Source organism: Panthera uncia, chromosome D1 (assembly GCF_023721935.1).
Source record: "Panthera uncia isolate 11264 chromosome D1, Puncia_PCG_1.0, whole genome shotgun sequence".
Taxonomy (NCBI): domain Eukaryota; kingdom Metazoa; phylum Chordata; class Mammalia; order Carnivora; family Felidae; genus Panthera; species Panthera uncia.
Genome location: NC_064808.1, coordinates 57,880,583 through 57,904,537, shown reverse-complemented (window position 1 = coordinate 57,904,537; position 23,955 = coordinate 57,880,583). Strand labels below are relative to the sequence as shown.

General features: G+C 39.3%; 1 protein-coding gene across 4 annotated transcripts in view; it reads left to right on the top strand.

The window, feature by feature from the left end:
- GDPD4 (glycerophosphodiester phosphodiesterase domain containing 4) overlaps positions 1 to 23,955 on the top strand; it is a 177,455-nt gene that overhangs the window by 28,018 nt on the left and 125,482 nt on the right. For all 4 annotated transcript variants that reach the window (XM_049652732.1, XM_049652731.1, XM_049652726.1 and 1 more), the window contains exon 4: positions 19,478 to 19,571. In XM_049652732.1, coding sequence (XP_049508689.1) covers positions 19,478 to 19,571 — 94 coding nt within the window. The remainder of the gene's footprint in view (positions 1 to 19,477; positions 19,572 to 23,955) is intronic.

Below are 23,955 nucleotides of genomic sequence, written 5' to 3'. Positions count from 1 at the left end.
AATTTCTGATTAAAACTTCAAGTGGTGGGCACGTACAGTTTTATGTTTCAGTCTTTCCCTATTTATAGAGCTCTAAGTTTTTAAGAGCTCTTTATTATAATAAGCTGAAACCTGCCTTCCCTGTGAATTTTACTCACTGGTCTTGGTTCTGCCATCTAGCACCTCATACAGTGAAGGACAACTGAAGACAGCCACCATTCCCCTAAATATTCTCTTCTCTCTCCTAAACAACTCAAGCATTTCTTTAGCATATTCATCGTATATGAGATGTTCATCTCTGGATGAGCTTATTCTTCACAAGAATGGAACCAGGATTGGAGCACAGTGGGATGTAAACTGGACCAATCCTCTTCCATGCCTATATACAATTTTGCATTAATAGCCCCTACATTCATATTAACATATTTCCCTCCATCTTGTCCCGTATTCCTCTTTTGTTCTATCCACTGGGTTTTTTTTTTTTTTTGGTTTGTTTTATCGATGTATAGTTGACACACATTAGTTTCAAGTGTACAATATAGTGACTTGACAATTCTGTATGATGTGCTCACTGCAAGTATAGCTACCATCTGTCACCATACGATGCTATTACAATACCATTGACTGTATTCCCTTTGCTATAACTTCTATGCACCTTAAAAGGTACCTGCTGATCTCTATGTCCTCTTTGGAAAAATGTCTGTTTAGATCCTCTGCCCATTTATAATTGGATTATTTATTTGCTTTTGAATTGTATGAGTTCTTTGTGTGTACTGGATATTAACTCCTTAATCAGGTATATGTTTTGCAAATATTTTCTCCCTTTCAATAGGTTGCCTTTTTATTTTGGTGAAAGTGAAATCTGGAGAATGGCTTCCTTTGCTGGGCAGAAGCTTTTTCGTTTGATGTAGTCCCACTTGCTTGTTTTGTTGCCTTTGTTTTTGGTGTCAAATCCAAAAAATCATCACCGAGATGGATGTCAAGGAGCTTACTGCTTATGTTTTATTCTAGGAGTTTTATGATTTCAAGTTTTATATTAAAATCTTTAATAATCCATTTGAGTTGATCTTTGTGTATGGTATAGCAGAGTGGTCCAGTTTTATTCTTTGCCATGTGGCTGTCCAGTTTTCCCAACACTGCTCATTGAAGAGACTGCTCTTTTCCCATTGTACATTCTTGGTTTTTGGCTTCTTTGCCATAAATTAATTGACCTTATTACATGGTTTTATTTCTGGGCTCTTTATTCTGTTCCACTGATCTATGTGTCTATTTTTCAATGCCAAAACCATACTGTTTTGATTACTGTGGCTGTGTAATACAGTTTGAAATCAAGGAGTGTCATGCCTCCAGCTTTGTTCTTTCTCCAGATTGCTCTGGCTATTGAAGGTCTTTTGTGGTTCCTTAAAAATTTTAGGATTGTTTTCTATGAAAAATGCCTTTGAAATTTTGATAGGGATTGAACAATCTGTAGATGACTTTGGATAATATGGAAATTTTAATAACATTCTTCCAATCATGAACATGAGATATCTTTCCATTTATTTGTGTCTTCACTTTCTTTCCTCAGTGTCTTATCTTTTTCAGTACATAGACCTTCACCTCCTTGGTTAAATTTATTCCTAAGTATGTTATTGTTGATACTAATGTAAATAGGATTTTTTCCTTATTTCTTTTTCAGATAACTCATTATTAGTGTACAGTAATGCCATTAATTTTTGTGTGGTGATTTTGTATTTGTTAATTTGTTAATTATATTTAACTGTTTTCTGGTGGAGTCTAGGATTTTCTGTATATAAAATTATGTAATCTGCAAGTAGACACAGTCGTACTTCTTCCTTTCTGATTCTGATGCCTTTTATTTCTTTTCTTGCCTGATTGCTCTGGCTAGGACTTCCAGTACTATGTTGAATAGGAGTAGTGAGAGTGTGCACTCTTGTCTTGTTCTTGATCTTCGAGGAAAAGCTTTCGACCTTTCACAGTTGAGTGAGATACTCACTATGGGCTTGTCATATGTGTCCTTTATTATATGGAAGTATATTCTTCCTATATTTTATTTGTTGAGAGTTTTTTTTCTTTTCAAGTTTTAAATTCCAGTTAGCATACAGTGTAAATTTAGTTTCAGGTGTAGAATTTAGTGATTTAATACTTCCATACAATGGTGCTCATCACAAGTACCCTCCTTAATCCCTACCACCTATTTAATCCATTCCCCTCCCCCTCCTCCCTGGTAACCATCGGTTTATTTTCTATAGTTAAGAGTTTGTTTCTCCGTTTTCCCACTGAGAATTTTTATCATGAGAATATTTATCATGAGTAGGTGTTGAATTTTGTTAAGTGCTCTTTTTTTCATCTATGGAGATGATCATATGATTTTTGTCTTTCATCCTATTAATGTAATGTATCACATTTATTGATTTGTATATGTTGAACCATCCTTGCATCACTGGGATGAATCTCACTTGATCATGGTATATGATCTTTTTAATGTGCTATTGAATTTGGCTTGCTAATATTTTGTTTAAAATTTTTTTTAATTTTAATGTTTATTTTAGAGAGAAAGAGAGAGCACAAGTGAGGAAGGGGCGGAGAGAGAGGGACACACAGAATCTGAAGCAGGTTCCAGGTTCCGAGCTGTTCGACATGGGGCTCAAACCCACGGACTGTGAGATCACGACCTGAGCTGATGTCGGAGGCTCAACCGACTGAGCCACCCAGGCGACCCATGGCTTGCTAATATTTTGGTATGAATTTTTGCATCTGTATTCATCAGGAATATCAGCCTGTAGTTTTCTTGTAGTGCCCTTATCTGGCTTTGATATCAGGGTAATTCTGGCTTTGTAAAATGAGTTTGGGAGTGTTTTCCCTCTTCAGTTTTGGGAAGAGTTTGAGAAGGATCAGTATTAATTCTTTAAATATTTGGTAAAATTCACTAGGGGAGCAGTCTTGGTCCCAAGATTTTCTTTGTTGGAAGGTTTTTTATTACTAATTCAGTCTCCTCATTCAATATTGATCTGTTCAGATTTTCTATTTCTTCATGATTCATTTTGGTAGATTGTATGTTTCTAGGAATTTATCCATTTCTTCTAGGCTGTCTAGTTTGTTGACATATAGTTGTTCGTAGCAGTCTCTTACAGTCATTTTCATTTCTGTGGTATTGATTGGAATGTCTCCCTTTTCATTATAATTTTATTTATTTGGGTCCTCACTTTCTTCCTTGGTTAGTCTCGCTAAAGGTTTGTTGATTTTACCTTTTCAAAGATTCAACTTTTAGCTTTGTTCATCTTTTCTGTTGTTTGCCTGCTCTCAGTTTTATTCATTTACCAAATAAATTGTCCCTTGAATGAAGAGAAGGCCTTGCAGAAGGACCTTACTACATGACCAAAAGTATTTCTTCCTTCTGTCCATCTTCTTCCTAGTTTTTCCCCCAAAGACTCTCTGGCCATTTACCAAGGTGGTTGTACATTGGGGTTGTACTTTCGGGGAATTAATGGACACTGACACTGAACTGACATGAATTTCTGGAGCTGTGAAAACACCACTGTGATTCACTAGTCAGAATAAGGCTTTCTTTTTTGGATGATAGGTAACAGATGGCAATTGGATCAGGTCCATTTATTTATTTATTTACATCCAAGTTTGTTAGCATATAGTGCTATAATGATTTCAGGAGTAGATTCCAATGATTCATCCCTAGGTGTAACACCCAGTGCTTATCCCAACAAGTGTCCTTCCTAGTGCCCCTTGCCCATTTAGCCCACCCCCCACCCACAACCCCTCCAGCAACCCTCAGTTTGTTCTCTGTATTTAATTCTCTTATATTTTGTCTCCCTCCTTGTTTTTATATTATTTTTGCATCCCTTCACTTATGTTCATCTGTTTTGTATCTTAAATTCCACATATGAGTGAAGTCATATGATATTTGTCTTCCTCTGACTAATTTCACTTGGCATAATGCCCTCTAGTTCCATCCATGTAGTTGCAAATGGCAAGATTTCATTCCTTTTGATTCCCAAGTAATACTCCATGGCGTGTGTGTGTGTGTGTGTGTGTGTGTGTGTGTGTGTGTATATACACATATATATATACATATATATGTGTGTATATATATACACATATATATATACATATATATATGTGTGTATATATATATGTATATATATATGTGTATATATATATATGTATATATATATGTGTATATATATATATATATGTATATATATATGCATATGCCACATCTTCTTTATCCATTCATCCATTGATGGACATTTGGGGTCTTTCCATACTTTAGCTATTATCCATAGCACTGCTATAAACATTGGGGTGCATGTGCCCCTTTGAAACAGCACACCTATATCCCTTGAATAATTACCTAGTAGTGCAATTGCTGGGTTGTAGGGTAGTTCTGTTTTTAATTTTTTGAGGAACCTCTATACTGTTTTTCAGACTGGCTGTACCAGTTTGCATTTCCACCAGCAGTGCAAAAGAGATCCTCTTTATCCGCATCCTCGCCAACATCTGTTGTTGCCTGAGTTGTTAATGTTAGCCATTCTGACTGGTGTGAGGTGGTATCTCATTGTGGTTTTGACTTGTATTTCCCTGATGATGAGTGATGTTGAGCATTTTTTCATGTGTCTGTTGACCATCTGGATGTCTTTGGAGATGTGTCTATGCATGTCTTTTGCCCATTTCTTCACTGGATTATTTGTATTTTGGGTGTTGAGTTTGATACGTTCTTTATAGATTTTGGATACTAACCCTTTATCTAATGTGTCATTTGCAAATATCTTCTCCCGTTCTGTTGGTTGCCTTTTAGTTTTGCTGATTATTTCCCTTGCTGTGCAGAATCTTTTTATTTTGATGAGGTCCCAACAGTTCATTTTTGCTTTTGTTTCCCTTGCCTCCAGAGACATGTTGAGTAAGAAGTTGCTGAGGCCAAGGTCAAAGAGGTTTTTCCTGCTTTCTCCTCGAAGATTTTGATGGCTTCCTGTCTTACATTTAGGTCTTTCATCCATTTTGAATTTATTTTTGTGTGTGGTATAAGAAAGTGGTCCAGGTTCATTCTTCTGCATGTCGCTGTCCAGTTTTTCCAGCACCACTTGCTGAAGAGACTTTTATTCCATTGGATATTCTTTCCTGCTTTGTCAAAGATCAGTTGGTCATACACTTGTGGGTCCATTTCTGGGTTCTCTATTCTGTTCCATTGATCTGAGTGTCTGTTTTTGTGTCAGTACCAGACTGTCTTGATGATTACAGCTTTGTAATACAGCTTGAAGCCCAGGATTATGATGCCTCCAGCTTTGGTTGGTTTTCTTTTCAGGATTGCTTTGGCTATTCGGGGTCTTTTGGTATGGTCTTTTGGTGTATGGTTCCATACACATTTTAGGATTGTTTGTTCTAGCTCTTTGAAGAATGCTGGTGTTATTTTGATAGGGATTGCATTAAATGTGTAGATTGCTTTGTGTAGTATCGACATTTTAACAATATTTGTTTTTCCTATCCAGGAGCATGGAATCTTTTTCCATTTTTTTGTGTCTTCTTCAATTTCTTTCATAAGCTTTCTATAGTTTTCAGTGTATATATTTTTCACCTCTGTGGTTTATTCCTAGCTATCTTACAGTTTTTGTTGCAATTGTAAATGGGATAGATTCCTTGATTTCTCTTTCTGTTGCTGCATTGTTGGTATATAGGAATGCAACTGATTTCTGTGCATTGATTTTATTTTTTGAATATACCTTATTGTCAAATTGGCTTACATATAACACCCAGTGCTCATCCCAAGTGCCCTCCTCAATGCCCATCACCCATTTTCCCCTCTCCTCCACTCCCCATCAACCCTCAGTTTGTTCTTTGTATTTAAGTTTCTTATGGTTTGCCTCCTTCCCTCTCTGTAACTATTTTTTCCCCTTACCCTCCCCCATGGTCTTCTGTTAAGTTCCTCAAGATCCACATATGAGTGAAAACATATGATATCTGTCCTTCTCTGACTGACTTATTTCACTTAGCATAATACCCTCCAGTTCCATCCACGTTGCTGCAAATGGCCAGATTTCATTCTTTCTCAATGCCAAGTAGTATTCCATTGTGTATATAAACCACTTTTTCTTTATCCATTCATCAGTTGATGCACATTTAGGCTGCTTCCATAATTTGGCTATTGTTGAAAGCACTGCTATAAACATCGGGGTAAATGTGCCGCTATGCATCAGCACTCCTGTATCCCTTGGGTAAATTCCTAGTAGTTTTATTGCTGGATCATAAGGTAGTTCATTTTTAATTTTTTGAGGAACCTCCACACTTTTCCAGAGCGGCTACTGTGCATTGATTTTAAATCCTATAACTTTGCTGAATTCATGGATCAGTTGTAGCAATTTTTTGGTAGAATCTTTTGGGTTTTCCATATAGAGTATCATGTTGTCTGCGAAGAGTGAAACTTTGACTTCCTCCTTGCTGATTTGAATGCCTTTTATTTCTTTGTGTTGTCTGATTTCTGAGGCTAAACTTCCAATACTATGTTGAAGAACAGTGGCGAGAGTGGACATCCCTGTCATGTTCCTTTTCTTAGGGGTAAAGCTCTTCAGTTTTTCCGCATTGAGGATGATATTAGTGGTGGGTCTTTCATATATGGCTTTTATGGTCTTGAGGTATGATCCTGCTATCCCTACATTCTTAAAGGCTTTTATCAAGAAAGGATGCTATATTTTGTCAGATGCTTTCTCTGCATCTGTGGAGAGGATCATTTGGTTCTTGTCCTTTCTTTTATTGATGTGATGAATCACGTTAATTATTTTGCGGATATTGAACCAGCCCTGCATCCCAGGTATAAATCCCACTTGGTAATGGTGAATAGTTCTTTTAAGGTATTTTTGGATCTGGTCAGCTAGTATCTTGTTGAGGACTTTTGCATCCATGTTCATCAGGGAAATTGGTCTGTAGTTCTCCTTTTTTAGTGGGGTCTTTGGTTTTGGAATCAAGGTAATGCTGGCTTCATAAAATGAATTTGGAAGTTTTCCTTCCATTTCTATTTTTTGGAACAGCTTCAAAAGAACGGGTGTTAACTATTCTTTAAATGTTTTGTAGAATTCTCCTGAAAAGCCATCCAGCTCTGGGCTCGTTTTTTGGCAGATTTTTGGCGCATAGACATTTATAATAGTTAGCTCTTCCTGGTGGATAGACCCTGTGATTATTATATAATGCCCTTCTTCATCTCTTGTTACAGCCTTTAATTTAAAGTCTAGTTTGTCTGATATAAGTATGGCTACTCCAGCTTTCTTTTGGCTTCCAGGAGCATGATAAATAGTTCTCCATCCCCTCACTCTCAATCTAAAGGTGTCCTCAGATCTAAAATGAGTCTCTTGTAGACAGCAAATAGGTGGGTCTTGTTTTTTTATCCATTCTGATACCCTATGTCTTTTAGTTGGCGCATTTAATCCATTTACATTCAGTGTTATTATAGAAAGATATGGGTTTAGAGTCATTGTGATGTCTGTATGTTTTATGCTTGTAGTGATGTCTCTGGTACTTTGTCTCACAGGATCCCCCTTAGGATCTCTTGTAGGGCTGGTTTCGTGGTGACAAATTCCTTCAGTTTTTGTTTGTTTGGGAAGACCTTTATCTCTCCTTCTATTCTAAATGACAGACTTGCTGGATAAAGGATTCTCGGCTGCATATTTTTTCTGTTTAGCACACTGAAGATATCGTGCCAAGCCTTTCTGGCCTGCCAAGTTTCAAAGGAGAGATCAGTCACGAGTCTTATAGGTCTCCCTTTATAAGTGAGGGCACGTTTATCCCTTGCTGCTTTCAGAATTTTCTCTTTATCCTTGTATTTTGCCAGTTTCACTATGATATGTCGTGCAGAAGATCGATTCAAGTTACGTCTGAAGGGAGTTCTCTGTGCCTCTTGGCTTTCAATGCCTTTTTCCTTCCCCAGTTCAGGGAAGTTCTCAGCTATAATTTGTTCAAGTACCCCTTCAGCACCTTTCCCTCTCTCTTCCTCCTCTGGGATACCAATTATGCGTATATTATTTCTTTTTAGTGTATCACTTAGTTCTCTAATTTTCCCCTCATACTCCTGGATTTTTTTATCTCTCTTTCTTTCAGCTTCCTCTTTCTCCATAACTTTATCTTCTAGTTCACCTATTCTCTCCTCTGCCTCTTCAAGCCGAGCCATCGTGGATTCCATTTTGTTTTGCATTTCGTTTAAAGCGTTTTTCAACTCCTCGTGACTGTTCCTTAGTCCCTCGATCTTTGTGGCAAGAGATTCTCTGCTGTCCTGTATACTGTTTTCAAGCCCAGCGATTAATTTTATGACTATTATTCTAAATTCACTTTCTGTTATATTATTTAAATCCTTTTTGATCAGTTCATTAGCTGTTGTTATTTCCTGGAGATTCTTCTGAGGGGAATTCTTCCGTTTGGTCATTTTGGAGAGTCCCTTGCGTGGTGAGGACCTGCAGTGCACTTCCCCTGTGCTGTGGTGTATAACTGGAGTTAGTGGGCGGGGCCGCAGTCCGACCCGATGTCTGCCCCCAGCCCACTGCTGGGGCCACAGTCAGACTGGTGTGTGCCTTCTCTTCCCCTCTCCTGGGGGCGGGATTCACTGTGGGGTGGCGTGTCCCGTCTGGGCTACTTGCACACTGCCAGGCTTGTGGTGCTGGGGATCTGGCGTATTAGCTGGGGTGCGTAGGCAGGGTGCACGGGGGGTGGAGGGGCAGGCTTAGCTCGCTTCTCCTTAGGTGATCCACTCCAGGAGGAGCCCTGTGGCAGCGGGAGGGAGTCAGATCCGCTGCCGGAGGTTTGGCTCCGCAGAAGCACAGAGTTGGGTGTTTGCGCGGAGCGAGCAAGTTCCCTGGCAGGAACTGGTTCCCTTTGGGATTTTGGGTGGGGGATGGGTGGGGGAGATGGCGCTGGCGCCTTTGTTCCCCGCCAAGCTGAGCTCTGCCGTCCGGGGGCTCAGCAGCTCTCCCTCCCTTTGTCCTCCAGCCTTCCCGCTTTCCGAGCAGAGCTGTTAACTTATGACCTCCCAGACGCTAAGTCGCGCTTGCTGTGGGAACACAGTCCTTCTGGCCCCTCCGCTTTTGCCAGCCAGACTCGGGGGCTCTGCTTGGCCGGCGAGCCGCCCCTCCGCCCCGGCTCCCTCCCGCCAGTCCGTGGAGCGCGCACCGCCTCGCCGCCCTTCCTACCCTCTTCCGTGGGCCTCTAGTCTGTGCTTGACTCTGGAGACTCCCTTCTTGGCAGATTTTTGATTACTAATTCGATTTCTTTACTAGTTGTGGGTCTGTTCAGATTTTCTATTTGCTCCTGTTTCAGTTTTGGTAGTTTATATGTTTCTAGGAATTTGTCCATTTCTTCCAGATTGCCCATTTTATTGGCATATAATTGTTCATTCTCTTATTGTTTGTGTTTCTGCTGTGTTGGTTGTGATCTCTCCTCTTTCATTCTTGATTTTATTTGGGTCCTTTCCTTTTCCTTTTTGAGCAAACTGGCCAGGTGTTTATCAATTTTGTTAATTTTTTCAAAGAACCAGCTCCTGGTTTCATTGATCTGTTCTGGGTTTTTTTTGTTTTTTGTTTTTGGGGTTTTTTTTGGTTTTTTTTTTTTTTTTTTTTTGGTTTCGATAGCATAGATTTCTGCCCTAATCTTTATTATTTCCCGTCCTCTGCTTGTTGTGGGTTTTATTTGCTGTTCTTTTCCCAGCTCTGCAAGGTGTAAGGTTAGGTTGTGTATCTGAGACCTTTCTTCCTTCTTTAGGAAGGTCTGGATTGCTATATACTTCCCTCTTAACGGCTGCCTTTGCTGCGTCCCAGAGGTTTTGGGCTGTGGTTTTATCATTTTCATTGGCTTCCATGTACTTTTAAATTTCCTCTTTAATGGCTTGGTTAGCACATTCATTCTTTAGTAGGATTCATTCTGTAGTCTTGAAGTATTTGTTATCTTTCCAAATTGTTTCTTGTGGTTGATATCAAGTTTCATAGTGTTGTGGTCTGAAAATATGCATGGTATGATCTCACTCTTTTTGTACTTGTTGAGGGCTGATTTGTGTCCCAATATGTGGTGTATTCTGGAGAACGTTCCATGTGTACTGGAGAAGAATGTATATTCGCTGCTTTAGGATGAAATGTTCTGAATACATCTGTCAAGTCCATCCGGTCCAGTGTGTCATTCAAAGCCATTGTTTCCTTGTTGATTTTCTGTTTAGATGATCTGTCCATTGCTGTAAGTGGGGTGTTGAAGTGAGCTTCTGTATGTTTGTGATTAATTGATTTATATATTTGGGTGTCATCACATTTGGAGCATAAATGTTGACAACTATTAGATCTTCTTGGTGGCTAGATCCCTTAATTATGATATAATGCCCGTCTTCATCTCTTGTTACAGTTTTTATTTTAAAATCTAGATTGTCTGATATAAGTATGGCTACTCCAGCTTTCTTTTGGTGACTATTAGCATGATAGATGGTTTTCCATCCCCTTACTTTCAATCTGAAGGTGTCTTTAGGTCTAAAGTGGGTCTCTTATAAACAGCATATAGATGTATCTTGTTTTCTTATTAATTCTCTTACCCTATGTCTTTTGATTGATCTTTAATCCATTGACATTTAAAGCGAGTACTGACAGATACAAATTTTTTGACCTTATGTTGCCTGTAGAGTTGGAGTTTCTGGTGGTGTTCTCTGGTCCTTTCTGGTCTTTGTTGCTTTTGGTCTTTTTTTTTTTTTTTTTCATCTTTTCTCCCCTCAGAGAATCCCCCTCAAAATTTCTTGTAGGCCTGGTTTAGTGGTCATGAACTCCTTTAGTTTTTGTTTGGAAAACTTATTATCTCTCCTATTTTGAATGACAGCCTTGCTGTTTAAAGATCTTGACTGTATATTTTTCCAGTTCAGCACATCGGATATATCCTGCCACTCCATTCTGGCCTGCCAAGTTTCTGTAGATAGTTCTGCTGCAAACCTGATCTGTCTTCCTTTGTAGGTTAAGGATTCTTTTTCTTTTGATGCTTTCATGATTCTTTCCTTGCCTGAGTATTTTGTGAATTTGTCTATGATATGCCTTGTTGATGGTTGGTTTTTGTTGAAACTAATGGGAGTTCTCTGTGCTTCCTGGATTTTGATTTCTGTGTCTTCCCCCAGGTTAGGAAACTTTTCTACTATGATTTGCTCACATAAACCTTCTACCCCTTTTCCTCTCTCTTCATCTTCTGGACCCCCCCTATGATTCGGATGTTATTCCTTTTTAATGAGTCACTGAGTTCTCTAATTCTTATATCATTCTCTTTTGCCTCAGTTTCCCTCTTTTTTTCTACTTCATTATTCTCCATAAGTTTGTCCTCTGTATTGATGATTCACCACTCTGCTTCATCCATCCTTGCCGCCAGGGCATCTATTCCAGATGGCAGCTCAATTATAGCATTTTTAATGTTGTCCTGACTAGATTTTACTTCTTTATTCTCTGCAGAAAGGGATTCTATGCTATTTTGAACCCCAGCTAGTATTCTTATTATCATGATTCTAAATTCTGGTTCAGACATCTTGCTTGTACCTGTGTTGATTAAGTCCCTGGCTGTTATTCCTTTCTGTTCTTTTTTTTGGGTGAATTCCTCCATTTCATCATTTTGAAGGAAGAAAAAGAATTAATAAAATAAAAAAATTTTAAATAGAAATTAAAAACAACACAAAAAATCAAATAAAGGATGCTAATTCCTAGGTGTGTCTTGGCCTGGTTTTGAAAGAAGCTTGACAGAATAGAAATAAAAAGAAAAGAAAAGGAAAAAGAAATGGAAATGTTTGAAATTTAAGAAAATCAATACAATAAAATAGAATAAAATGAAATGATGACAGTAAAATAGAATTTAAAAAACTTATTAAAAAGTAAAAAATAAAGTACAAAAAATTAAAGAAAGATCTTTTTTATAGAAATGGAAAATAAAAATAAATTCTGTATTCAAGAATGAGAAAAGAAAAAAAATTGAGTAGATGTACCAGTGAACAGGATGAATACAATTGAAATTACATCCACTTTCCCCTAGAAGTCAAACTATGAAGCACTTTATAGTCTATAAACTAAGCAGGTAGAGAGATTTTGTGGTGTTCATCTAGCATGATTGGCCCAGTTGGACAGGGCTTGGTATAGCGGCTCCATTCTCCCCGAGATGTCACTGCTTAGTTTACTGGCATGGATTGTTGTGGCATGTGTAGGCGTGTATGTGCATGTGCAGGAGGGGTGAAAATGGCATCACCTAGGGGCGCCTGGGTGGCTCATTTGGTTAAGCATCCAACTTTGGCTCAGGTTATGATCTCCCAGTTTGTGGGTTTGAGCCCCGCATTGGGCTCTGTGCTGCCATCTCAGAGCCTGGAGCCTGCTTCAGATTCTGTGTCTCCCTGTCTCTCTGCCCCTCCCTCGCTCATGCTCTGTCTCTCTTTTTCTCTCTCAAAAATAAACGAGCATTAAAAAAAGAACAGAAAATGGTGTCACCCAGCTACCTAGTCTCTAGTATCAGAATTCTGTACTCTTGCTGACCAGCAATCAGCAAGAGTTTCCGTCCACTCCCCACTTCTATGCTGCACATGACCAAGCCATCAACCTGCCAGCTGGCACCTCCCTTCTGAATTTTATCTAAGATGGGGCTGTGTTTCCAAACCCTTTACTTCTGAGGGTCCTGCAGCTTTGACCTGCTCAGACCCTCTAGGGGAGGGTCTCGCTGAGCACTGGCTGGGTGCTGGCCAGCCCCCTGGTATGTTTGTGTGACTGTTGGGCTGCAGATGTCCAGAGACTGCGGCTGGGTGCTAGCCCACCCCAGAAGTTCGTGTGATCGTGTAGCAGCAGCGTTTCAGGGATTATGGTAAATCACAATACCCATCTGACACCAGACTTCACCCCTCACATCCTTGTTCCAACACCAGCAAATGTGGCTGTTTGGGGTCCGCTGGGACCTTTGCCTGTGGGGAGGCCACATAGCCTCTACCAAATGTCCTCCCAGCAGGGGAACTACCTCTCCCCGTGTGGCCTGAGGACCCCTTGGACTTCACTGCTCCTGAGGATTAGCTCTTCCCACCAGAGCTCTGCCAGGTATTGAGCTGCAGAGTTTCAAGCTCCGTGCTCTCCTGTTTATAGCATCTTAATGGAATTCAAACCCTCTCCTTTCTTTCTTTTTTTGTTCAGCCCTTTGCAGTCCCTTTCTCCTTTCTTTTTTTGTTCCATCCAATCTTTCTCTCCAGCTGCTTTTGTGGGGTGAGGGAGTGCTTTTCCTGTACTTTCCCCCCTGTCTCTATTCTTTCTCCTCAAGCAAAAGCAGCTCTCTACCCTCTGTGGCTTCTGTCTACCCCAGTTCACCTCTCCACACCACGTACCTGCTGAGTTCTGTGGTTCAAGTTGTGCAGATTGTTGTGTTAATCCTCAAATCAGTTTTCTAGGTTTGGAAACTATTTGCAAACCATTTTCAAGATGGTTTGGTGTTGATTTAGCTGTATTTCAGGGACAAGAGAGGGAGAAAAAAGTTCCATGCAGCTCTGCCATCTTGGCCCCTCCTCCTGGCTGAGGTCCATTTCCATAGTGGGTCTAGCACATCCCAATCCCACTCTATGGTTATTTCTCTAGTTTTGGAATGCATAGTTGGAAGAAACATACTCAGCAGCAAGCAGAATTCTCACTAAATAGTCCATTATCAAATAGAAGTTGTATATATGAGTGTGCTCCCACAGGTTCTAATGTCACAAGTAAGTTTCATGGGCAGTTTTACCATTGTTACTATACCAAATTACTGAAAATTGGGTGGTCTAAAACAATATCTGTTTATTGTCTTATAGTTCTGTAGGTCATAAGTCAGTCATGCTCAGCTTAGGTACTTTGCTTAGGTACTCAGCTGGGTACTCTGCTTAGGATCTTATAATACTGAAATCAAGGTGCTAATAATACTATACTATAATACTGTAATACTGAAAGCAAGGTGCATAAATGCTGGCCTGAGCATTTATGTGTAGACTGGGTGAGAATCCACTTCTTGGTTTATTCAGTGTTGGCAGAATCCATGTATTTCTCATTGTAGGAATGAAGTGCCCTTTCTTTGGTGGTTGTCAGATGGAAGTTATTCTCACCTTCTCAAAGCCAGTGAATTATTTAGCTTGTGACCTTCTCTATCTTCAGAACTAAGAACTGTGTGTCAGGTCCTCTCAAACTTCAGATTTCTGAGTTCTTCTTTCTCATTTCTCTTACTTCCTTTTTATGCCCTCCTCTTCTGATTTTAAGAGTTCATGTGATAACACTGAATTTACCCGGATAATCCGGGTTAATCTCCCTATTTTAAAGTCAGCTGTTTAGTCGGGGCGCCTGGGTGGCTCAGTCGGTTAAGCGGCCGACTTCGGCTCAGGTCACGATCTCACAGTCCGTGAGTTCGAGCCCCGCATCGGGCTCTGTGCTGACCGCTCAGAACCTGGAGCCTGTTTCAGATTCTGTGTCTCCCTCTCTCTCTGACCCTCCCCTGTTCATGCTCTGTCTCTCTCTGTCTCAAAAATAAATAAATAAATAAATAAATAAATAAATAAATAAATAAAATAAAGTCAGCTGTTTAGTAACCTTAATTATGTCTGCAAAGTTCCTTTTGCCATCTAATATAACATCATCACTGGTGTGACACCAGAGGACAGAATTCATGGGGGCCAGAATTCTGCTTGCTCCTCTCTCCTTCCTTCCTTCTATATATATTTATATCTATATCTATCTATCTCTCTATATATATCTATATCTATATCTATTTATATATATCATATATATATATATGTTAATAGTAGTTAACCATATATATCAGTACTTAAACTGGAGGTATAACCATCACCCTGTGGTGAGAACTCTAACCTCTCTTGGAGAGAGGATTGGTGTATTTTTGGTTCTATGAGAGATCATTGCATCATATTAGAAAGTAAGGGTAGTTAGTAGAGGTGTGTATGGATTCCAAGTTGACCATGAGTGGGCTGTGATCTTATATTATCTGGGACTGCTAAACTGAAACTACATTTCTAAGAATTCTATTGCCAGTATAGGATTGGGTTAGGATTAGGTACACGAGAAAGTTGCATAAAATTTGGATGTGGGAAGTGAATCAGCAGCCATTGTTTTATAATCTGAAGATCATTGGTGTGCCCAGGCATTATGGCTGCCTTCATGCTGGGGCATGGGGTGGTACCTTGGCCTACATACTCCCTAATCCTGCCATCTCTTTTTTAGTTTCTCTGTGTCCTAGGCCATATAAGTGTGCAGCTCAATGACCAAAGGCACCAACTTTTTCTATAGGTCATTCTTATCATCAAGGTTGGAGGCAGTGTATTATAACTTTGCTAAATTAACATTCTTTTCTGTGGAGCACAGGGTGCTGGATCATGAGTCAAGGCAACAACAGTAGTGAGTGGTGGTTCAACAACAGGCCACAAGAGAAATCAAAAGAGAGAAGTTTATTACTTATAGGTACTAGAGGATGTACATGGTACACCTCAAGGGGGCACATGGAAGGTCAAGGCAGAGTTTAGACAGAAGGCATGACTTAGGCACATGCCTTTATTAGTGTCCTCGGATGGAGTGGTTACTGGGCTAGGACCAGATTGGTCAATTCAAACTAAAAGAGCAGGAGTTTGGTAAGCCCCATGAGAGTCATATCTAAGGGGCACATAAGGCATACAGGTGCCAGGGAGCAGAGGAAATCTGATCCCAAGGGCTGTTGGGGGAGTCCTATCAGGAATTTATATTTGCTTGTGGCTCTGGGATGCTGTATAGGGCATGTGTTTCTCTGAGGGGGCTAATGTCAGTTTCACTTCCTTGCAGCCCACTTGGCCAAACAAAATGGATGTTGAGGCAGCAGTATCCTGGACCAGCTTAGCTAAATGCTTGACCCAGTGAAAGACAGACACAGGTTCCATTGTATGTGTCCACATGGGTTTCAGTTTATCCTCATGTGTTTCAGTTTGTTCTTGTGGGTTCCAGTTGCTCATTATAGAGTTTAGTTCTCTCATATGTCAGGTTCAGTTTTCCTTCCCGACTGCTGGCCTGAGTTCTAGCAGCTTTAGGCCCAATATCAGAGCAGATGTAACAGACTTATATAGCCTTCTCTAGTGGCTTCTATAACAGCATAAGGTCTGATCCCTATAATAAAGCCTTTACTGACTGATCCCAGACCAATAAAATATTTTAATCATTTTGGAAAAGTTCTCAGCCACTCTCTTTTCAGATGTTTTCACTCAATTTTTTATCACCTCTACGTTTGGAACTTCAATTTTATGTATATTAGACCTCCTTTCTTTATCCCCAAGTGTCTTACTTTTCTTTATTTTTTGTATATTTGTTCGTGTGTCTGTTTCATTCTTGATATTTTTTTCTGACCTATTCTTTGTTTAACAAATTCTTTTATTTTTTTAAATTGGTCTCCTTTTAAATAGTTCTATACTGAAATTCTTAATTTTGTCACAGTCTAAACATTTTACGGATATTTATTTAGAAGTCTGTGTCTAATACCTTTCTTACCTAGATATGCCAGAGATCTTTTTATGTTGTCATCTCTTTAGGCATTCACTAATGTGGTCTCCTATCCTAGCATGACTGATAGTTTTGCTTGAGCGCAGTATTGTATATAATAAGTTGTATAGGTAATTTGAGACCTTGAATTACATTATGTCCTCTCAGTTACTCTGACAAATACCTAGGTGTATTAGCAAATCCTGTTCACCTTAATTCAATATTATATACTTAAATTGTTCAAAGCTATGATTCAGTCCCCCAGAAGCAGTCTATTTTTGGTTTGTGCTTACTCCTAAGATTTAGCCCTAGAAGGTCCTAAATCAAAGTGTATAATGTCTAGCAGATTACCCTCCCCATATTTTTGTCCTCCTAGCCCTGCAAGATATCTCTATCTCAGCCACTTCTTCTAGAGAAAAATCACCCAAATGACAAGTTATGTATTGTGGATTTTCCTCTCTTACTTGGATCTTGGTTCCATAGTTCGTCACTGCTTATTGGCTCCCTCATGCCTTCATTTAGATTCTAAAGAACATATCATCCAGCTTTTTTAGTTGTTATTCCTTTTTAGAGCAGAATTTTTGATGGGGTGACTATCACTTCCCTTTTCCCCCCATGTGTGTTGTGGGGTTAGACATGTCTCCCCATTCCTTATGTTATGTGAAAGTTTCTAATGCCTCACCACAATGTGTCTTTTTTTCCCCCTCAGAATTACTGTCAGCTGACAATAAATTGGTGGGACTAATATAAAGCATTGTGGTATGTAGGAAATGTATTTGGGGAAGGTACAAGAAAGCTGCATCTTGCAGCTATGGGAAAGCAGAGAAGGGGTCCTGGAAGGTCTCTTTAAGCTTTGGTGCAGCAAATGTGGATTTAAGTGAGGAGGCTGCATTGACTAGTCTGCCCTAAAAAGTCTTTCTGTATTGAATGAGAAGGCTTCCATCTAAAAGGGGGATGTGATTATGCTGCTAAGGGGATATAAAGCAAATGGCCCAGAGCAGGGAGAAAACTGCTTGAAAATACTAAGTCAGAAGAAGCCTGCATTGGACAATCCATATGGAGTGAGCCTACTGTATATTCCCAGCAACTGTATATTTGCAGATTAAAGGAGTGATGACCAAGAAAGACTTCCTTTTTTAAGTTCCACTGATGTGTAGGCAGTCACTTAAGCTAACTCCTTTTCATTCTTCTCACTCCATTTTGTTATCTCCCCCCACCACATGCACACACCATCACTAAGAATGAGTACAGATTAATGGGACAGGAAGAGGTAGAAAAGGGAGAGAGAGAAATAAAACCACAGCTCTTCCTTTGCCTGAAGTTCACAGCAGATGAATTGAACTAATAATATTTATGTGTGATTGAATATACAAAATAAGGTTGAAAGGAAGTAAAAAAAAAAAAAAAGAAAAAATCTAATGTAGCCAGGGAAATGATTAGAAAATGTAGAGGCACCATTAAATGGCAAACCTTAACTTTCCATTCTCACTTGAAAGCAAAGTTGGTGTCGCTTCTTGGTTAAGCTGTTTGAGTAATCCTTTGGCTGTATCTAGACTGATACTAAGTCTATCTTTCATTTTTTCCCCAAGAACTTTGTTGTTTTTTTTTTTTATTATCCCTGTGCTCATATTGAAACACCATATTCTTGGGGTACCTGGCTGGCTCAGTCAGTAGAACATGTGACTCTTGATCTTGGAGTTGTAAGTTCAAGCCCCATTTTGGGTGTAGAGATTACTTAAAATCTTTTTTGAAAACCCCAAAGCATTATATTCTTGTTACATGCATGTTAGTCCTTCCTTTATTTCTCTAAACATCTTAAATATATTTATTTTGTGATTATTTTCTGATTGTGCCATTATATTTTCTTAAGTGCAAGTTTTTTATTTGTTGGCTTTATTGAATTCATTTGCTGACATTATTTGATGCTTTCGGATTTCTAGTTGTGAGTTCATATTCTACAGAATACTATTCCCAGTGTCTTGATTTGGGATAGCTCTCACTAGGATGGCTGATTGCCTGTTTCTTTGTTCTTGATGTGTCTTAAAGCCTGTGAGGAAAGAGAATTTCCCTTATTGTTTTTAATGTGGTTATATGTTCACTAATCTAAATTTTATATTATTAAGTTATAATTTGTCCAGGTTTTATATGAAGAGAAGGTAATTCCTGTTATCTGGAAATGAGTTCAAATTATTTGACATATAATACGTAGACCAGAATAACACTGTTTCTCTTAGCATATTATTAGTGGCTTTCTCTCATAACATACTTAAGGAACAGAACACGTTCGAACTGTTTTTAAAGGGCCCAAATATCTTAGCTCTAGCATAGAGCAGTTAATATGGTGGCTGTGATTGCAGCTATATATGAAAACATACATGCAAATGGGCAGGGAACATGCCGAAATGGAAAACATTAATTTTATTATTTATTTATTTATTTATTTTTAATGTTTATTTCTGAGACAGAGACAGAGCATGAGTAGGGGAGGGGCAGAGAGAGAGGGAGACACAGAATCAGAAGCAGGCTCCAGGCTCTGAGCTGTCAGCACAGAGCCCAACGCGGGGCTTGAACTCACAAACTGTGAGATCATGACCTAAGCTTAAGTCAGTCGCTCAACTCACTGAGCCACCCAGGCGCCCCAGAAAACATTAATTTTATTAAGGTGGTAAACTTATGGATGGCTTTTTCTCTTTTGACATTGCAGAATTTCTGTATTATTATATTGATTTTTTTTAAAGAGGACATAAGTTTTGAGTATATATTCTAAATAATTAAAAAAAAATCATACCACTTATACAGAACCCCATTAAAGTACCCAGTTGCCTATAGGATAAAGTTAAAACTTTCAACTAAATATCTCCAGAGCTCTTCACAGATCTATTCTCAGATTTCTTCTCTTACCTCCTTCCATTTTCCTAAGCCTCATCTAGTCCAGTCTTATTCCCTACCCTTGACACAGACACTACTTATTTCTGCTATATGTTAAGGATTGAAACACATTTTTGCAGGGTCATTTTTCTAGGTACAGGATACTGGTTCTTTTGGTCCATTGTTTTGCTGAGTTTATTTGGGATCCTGACTGCCTACTCTTCATTGCTGATGGTGAGTAGTGTTTCATTGCTGTTGGTGAGTAATGTTTCACGTTTCCCCTACTCTCTTCCCAAGTAGCCTCATGAGGTGCTCCTGTCTAGGATGGTATCCAATTGGTGCCGGGAGTCTTCAGAACCCAAGATTACTCTTGTATTAGCAGAGTTGGAGTTTATATTAGCTATTTGAATCTTAGGCACAAGGGATGGATGGAGGAAAAAAAAGCTTGTTCTACTGGAGGATCTGTCTTAAAATCTTCCCTTTGAAAGGGTGGTAGACCATCCTTTTTCTAGTCTTATTTCATGGCCTATTTTATGGTTCATTCAGTGTTGTTATTTTAAACACTCAACAGATTCACATTAGCTGTACCTTTACATGTTGAGCTATCTCATTTCATATTTAATCTCCTGAGAACCAGTCTTTCTTGGCCTTACAAATTAGGTAGTTTGTCAAACCTATCCTATTGTGCAAATGCTAGTCCTCAAGAGGACGGTTAAGATAGCAGAGGAGTAGGGTGACTCTAACCTTGCCTCCTGCCCCAATCAGCTAGATAAATATCAAATCATTCTGAACACCTAAAAAACCAATCAGAAGTCTTAGAGAGCTAAGCTGCAAGTCTAAAAACAGAAAAAATGACCCATGGAAGATACTGCAGAGAGTTGATGTGTGGGAGAAAAGAGCTGAGGGTGCTGTGGTAGGGAGAGATCCCGATTGGAGAGAGGTGAACTAACAGTGAAGAAAAAAAGTGAAAATACTCACAGAGAACTGTACAAGAAAACTGTTCCCCAAAACCGTTGATGGGGGGAAAGGCGAAGGTTTCAATACCACCAGTTTTTTTATAAATAGTGGAGCGCAGAGTCTGAAGTTTCAGAGCTCAGTGCCTGGTGGTGCTCTGGCGAGGAAGCAGGGTAGAGCCTCAGGTTTGGGCAAACGAGGTCTGAGGATCCCCTGGATCACATGGGAAGAAGCAGTTCCCATGCTTGGAGTGCATTTGGTAGAGGCAACTCAGCCTATCCGTGGGCAAAAGACTGGACAAGTGCCATAGAGCTGCCCTATCACTAGTATAGGAACAAAGACATTGGCTGAGGACAGAAAACCTTGGAACTGGCTGTGGTGTGATTTATCATAAGCTCTGAGCCACTACAACTGTGTGGTCACGTGACTATTTCCTGGGACAAGCCAGCACTGGCCATGGCACAGCAAGACCATCCCCCAGAGGATCAGAGTGGGTCTGAGCCATGGGGGTCTCTGAAGTGTGGGGTTTTGAAACACAGTCTGAGATAGAACCCAGGAGAGCAGCACCACCTAGTAGGTAGATAGCATGGACACAGACGGTGAAAGGCAGGGTTCTGATGGAAGGTGGGATTACAGATGATTTATTGTGCCTCTGTGAGGGTGGGAACTTCCCACTCCAGAGACTAGAGAGCAGGGTGAAGCTATTTTCACCCCTAGCCAGGACTGATTGACCTCAGTGGGCTAAACAGCACCACCAAGTGGAGAATGGAGCCATTAAACTAAGCCCCACCCCCCTGGGCCCTCCAAACACATCTCTATTAGGGCAAATCCACCTGAGAATCAGAGCAGAGGGCCCTTCCCCCAGAAGAACAGCACAAACCCCTTCCATGCACTAAGTCTAATGATCATAGAGTGCTGCAAAACTTCAGCTGTAGGGGAAGCAGGATCTAGCTTCCTTTGGGTTTTTTGTTTGTTTTGCTTTTGTGGTTTTTTTCTCTTGGGTAAGGAAAGAGCAATTTTTATTTTATTTTATTATTTTTTAAATTTTTAATTTTAATCTCTTTTTTCTATCAAGCTTCTCTTTAAATATTTTAAGAATTATTTAAACTTTGTTTTTTCTGAGAGAGTACGTGTGAATGGGGAAAAGTGGGAAAGAGAGAGAGAGAGAGAGAGAGAGAGAGAGAGAGAGAGAGAATATCTCAAGCAGGCTCCATGCTCAGTGACATGGGCTCAATCCCACAACCCTGGTGTCATGACCCAAGCTGAAATCAAGAGTCAGACACTCAACTGCTGAGACACCCAGGTGCTCCATCAAGCTTCTCTTAGCAAACAAACCAAAACACACCTAGGATCTAGCTTCATTATTATTTAAAAATTTTTATTTTATTATTTTTTCTTGTTTTCCCCAAAATGACAAGACAGAGGAATTCACCCCAAAAGAAAGAACAGGAAAAAATGACAACCAGAGATTTAATCAATACAGATGTAAGTAAGATGTCAGGACTAGAATTCAGAACAATTATAAGGATTCTAGCTGGGCTGGAAAAAAACATAGAAGACTATACAGAATCTCTTATTGCAGAGATAAAGAGCTAAAATCTAGTCAGGCTGAAATTAAACATGCTATAACTGAAATGCAGACTTGAATGGATGCCATGACAGTGAAGATGGATGCAGAAGAGGAACAAATTAGTGATACAGAAGATAAATTATGGAAAATAATGAAGCTGAAAAGAAGAGGGAGACAAAAGTAATGAATCACAAAGATAGACTTAGGGAACTTAGCAACTTATAAAAAGGGACTAACATTTGTAAAATAGGAGTACCAGAAGATGAAGAGAGAGAAAAACGGGCAGAAGGTTTATCTGAACAAATTATAGCTGAATATTTCCCTAATCCAGGGAAGGACACAGACATCAAAAACCAAGAGGCATGGAGAATTCCCATTAAATTCAACAAAACCTGACCATCACCAAGACATATCATAGTCAAATTCACAAAATACATAGACAAAGAATCCTGAAAACAGAAAGGGAGGAAAAACCCTTAACCTATAAGGGAAGACAGATTGAGTTCACAACACATCTGTCTACAGAAAACATGGCAGCCAGAAGAGAATGGCAGCATATATTCAATGTGCTGAATGGGAAGAATATGCAGCCAACAATACTTTATACAGCAAGGCTGTCATTCAGAATAGAAGGAAAGATAAAGAGTTTCCTAGATAAACAAAAACTAAAGGAGGTCATGACCACTCAACCAGCTCTGCAAGAAATATTCAGAGAGATTCTTTGAGTGGGGGGAATAAAAGACCAAAAGCAGCAAAGACTACAAAGAGAGAAAACACTAGAAACACCAACTTTAAAGGTAACACAATGGCACTAAATTCATATTATTCAATAATCACCCTTAATTTAAATGAACTAAATGCTCTAATCAAAAGACATAGGGTATTAGAATGTATAAAGAAAACAAGATCAATCTATGTGCTGCCTACAGGGTACTCATTTTAGACCTAAAGACACCTGCACATTGAAAGTGAGGGGATGGAGAACCATCTATCATGCTAATGGACATCAAAAGAATGCCAGAATAGCCATACTTATATCAGAGAAACTAGATTTGAAAACAAAGATGGTAACAGGAGATGAAAGGCATTATGTCATAATTAAGGGGTCTGTCCATCAAGATCTAACAATTGTAAATATTTATGCCCCCAACTTGAAAGCACTTAAAAATATGCATGAATTACTAACAAACATAAAGAAGTTCAGTGATAATAATAGTAGGGGACTTTGACATCCCACTTCCAGCAATGGACAGATCATCTAAGCAGAAAACCAACAAGGAAATAATGGCTTTGAGTCACACACTGAAATCTATAGAATACTTATAAAAGGAATTGAAGAGGACACAGAGAAATGGAAAAGTATTCCACGCTCATGGATTGGAAGAACAAACATTGTTAAAATTTCTATACTACCCAAAGCAATCTACACATTTAATGCAATCCTTATCAAAATACCACCACCATTTTTCACAGAGGTGGGATAATCCTAAAATTTGTATGGAACCACAAAAGACCCTGAATAGCAAAGCAATCCTGAAAACAAAAAACCAAACTGGTGGCTCCATGATTCTGGATTTCAAACTATATTATAAAGCTGTAGTCATCAAGACAGTATGGTACTTGGCACAAAAACAGACACATATCAATGGAACAAAATAGGAAATTCGGAAATGGACCCACAACTCTATGGTCAACTCATCTTCAACAAAGCAGGAAAGAATATCCAATGGAAAAAAGTTTCTTCAGCAAATGGTGTTGGGAAAACTGGACAGCAACATGCAGAAGAATGAACTGGACCTCTTTCTTACACCATACACAAAAATAAAGTCAAAATGGATGAAAGACCTAAATGTGAGACAGGAAACCATCAGAATCCTAGAGGAGGACACAGGCAACAACCTCTTGATCTCAGCCAGAGCAGCTTCTTACTAGACATTTTAGGGCAAAGGAAACAAAAGGAAAAATGAACTTTTGGGACCTCATCAAGATAAAAAGCTTCTGCACAGTGAAGGAAACCATCAACAAAACTAAAAGGCAGCCTATGGAATGGGAGAAGATATTTGCAAATGTCATATCTGATAAAGGGTTAGTATC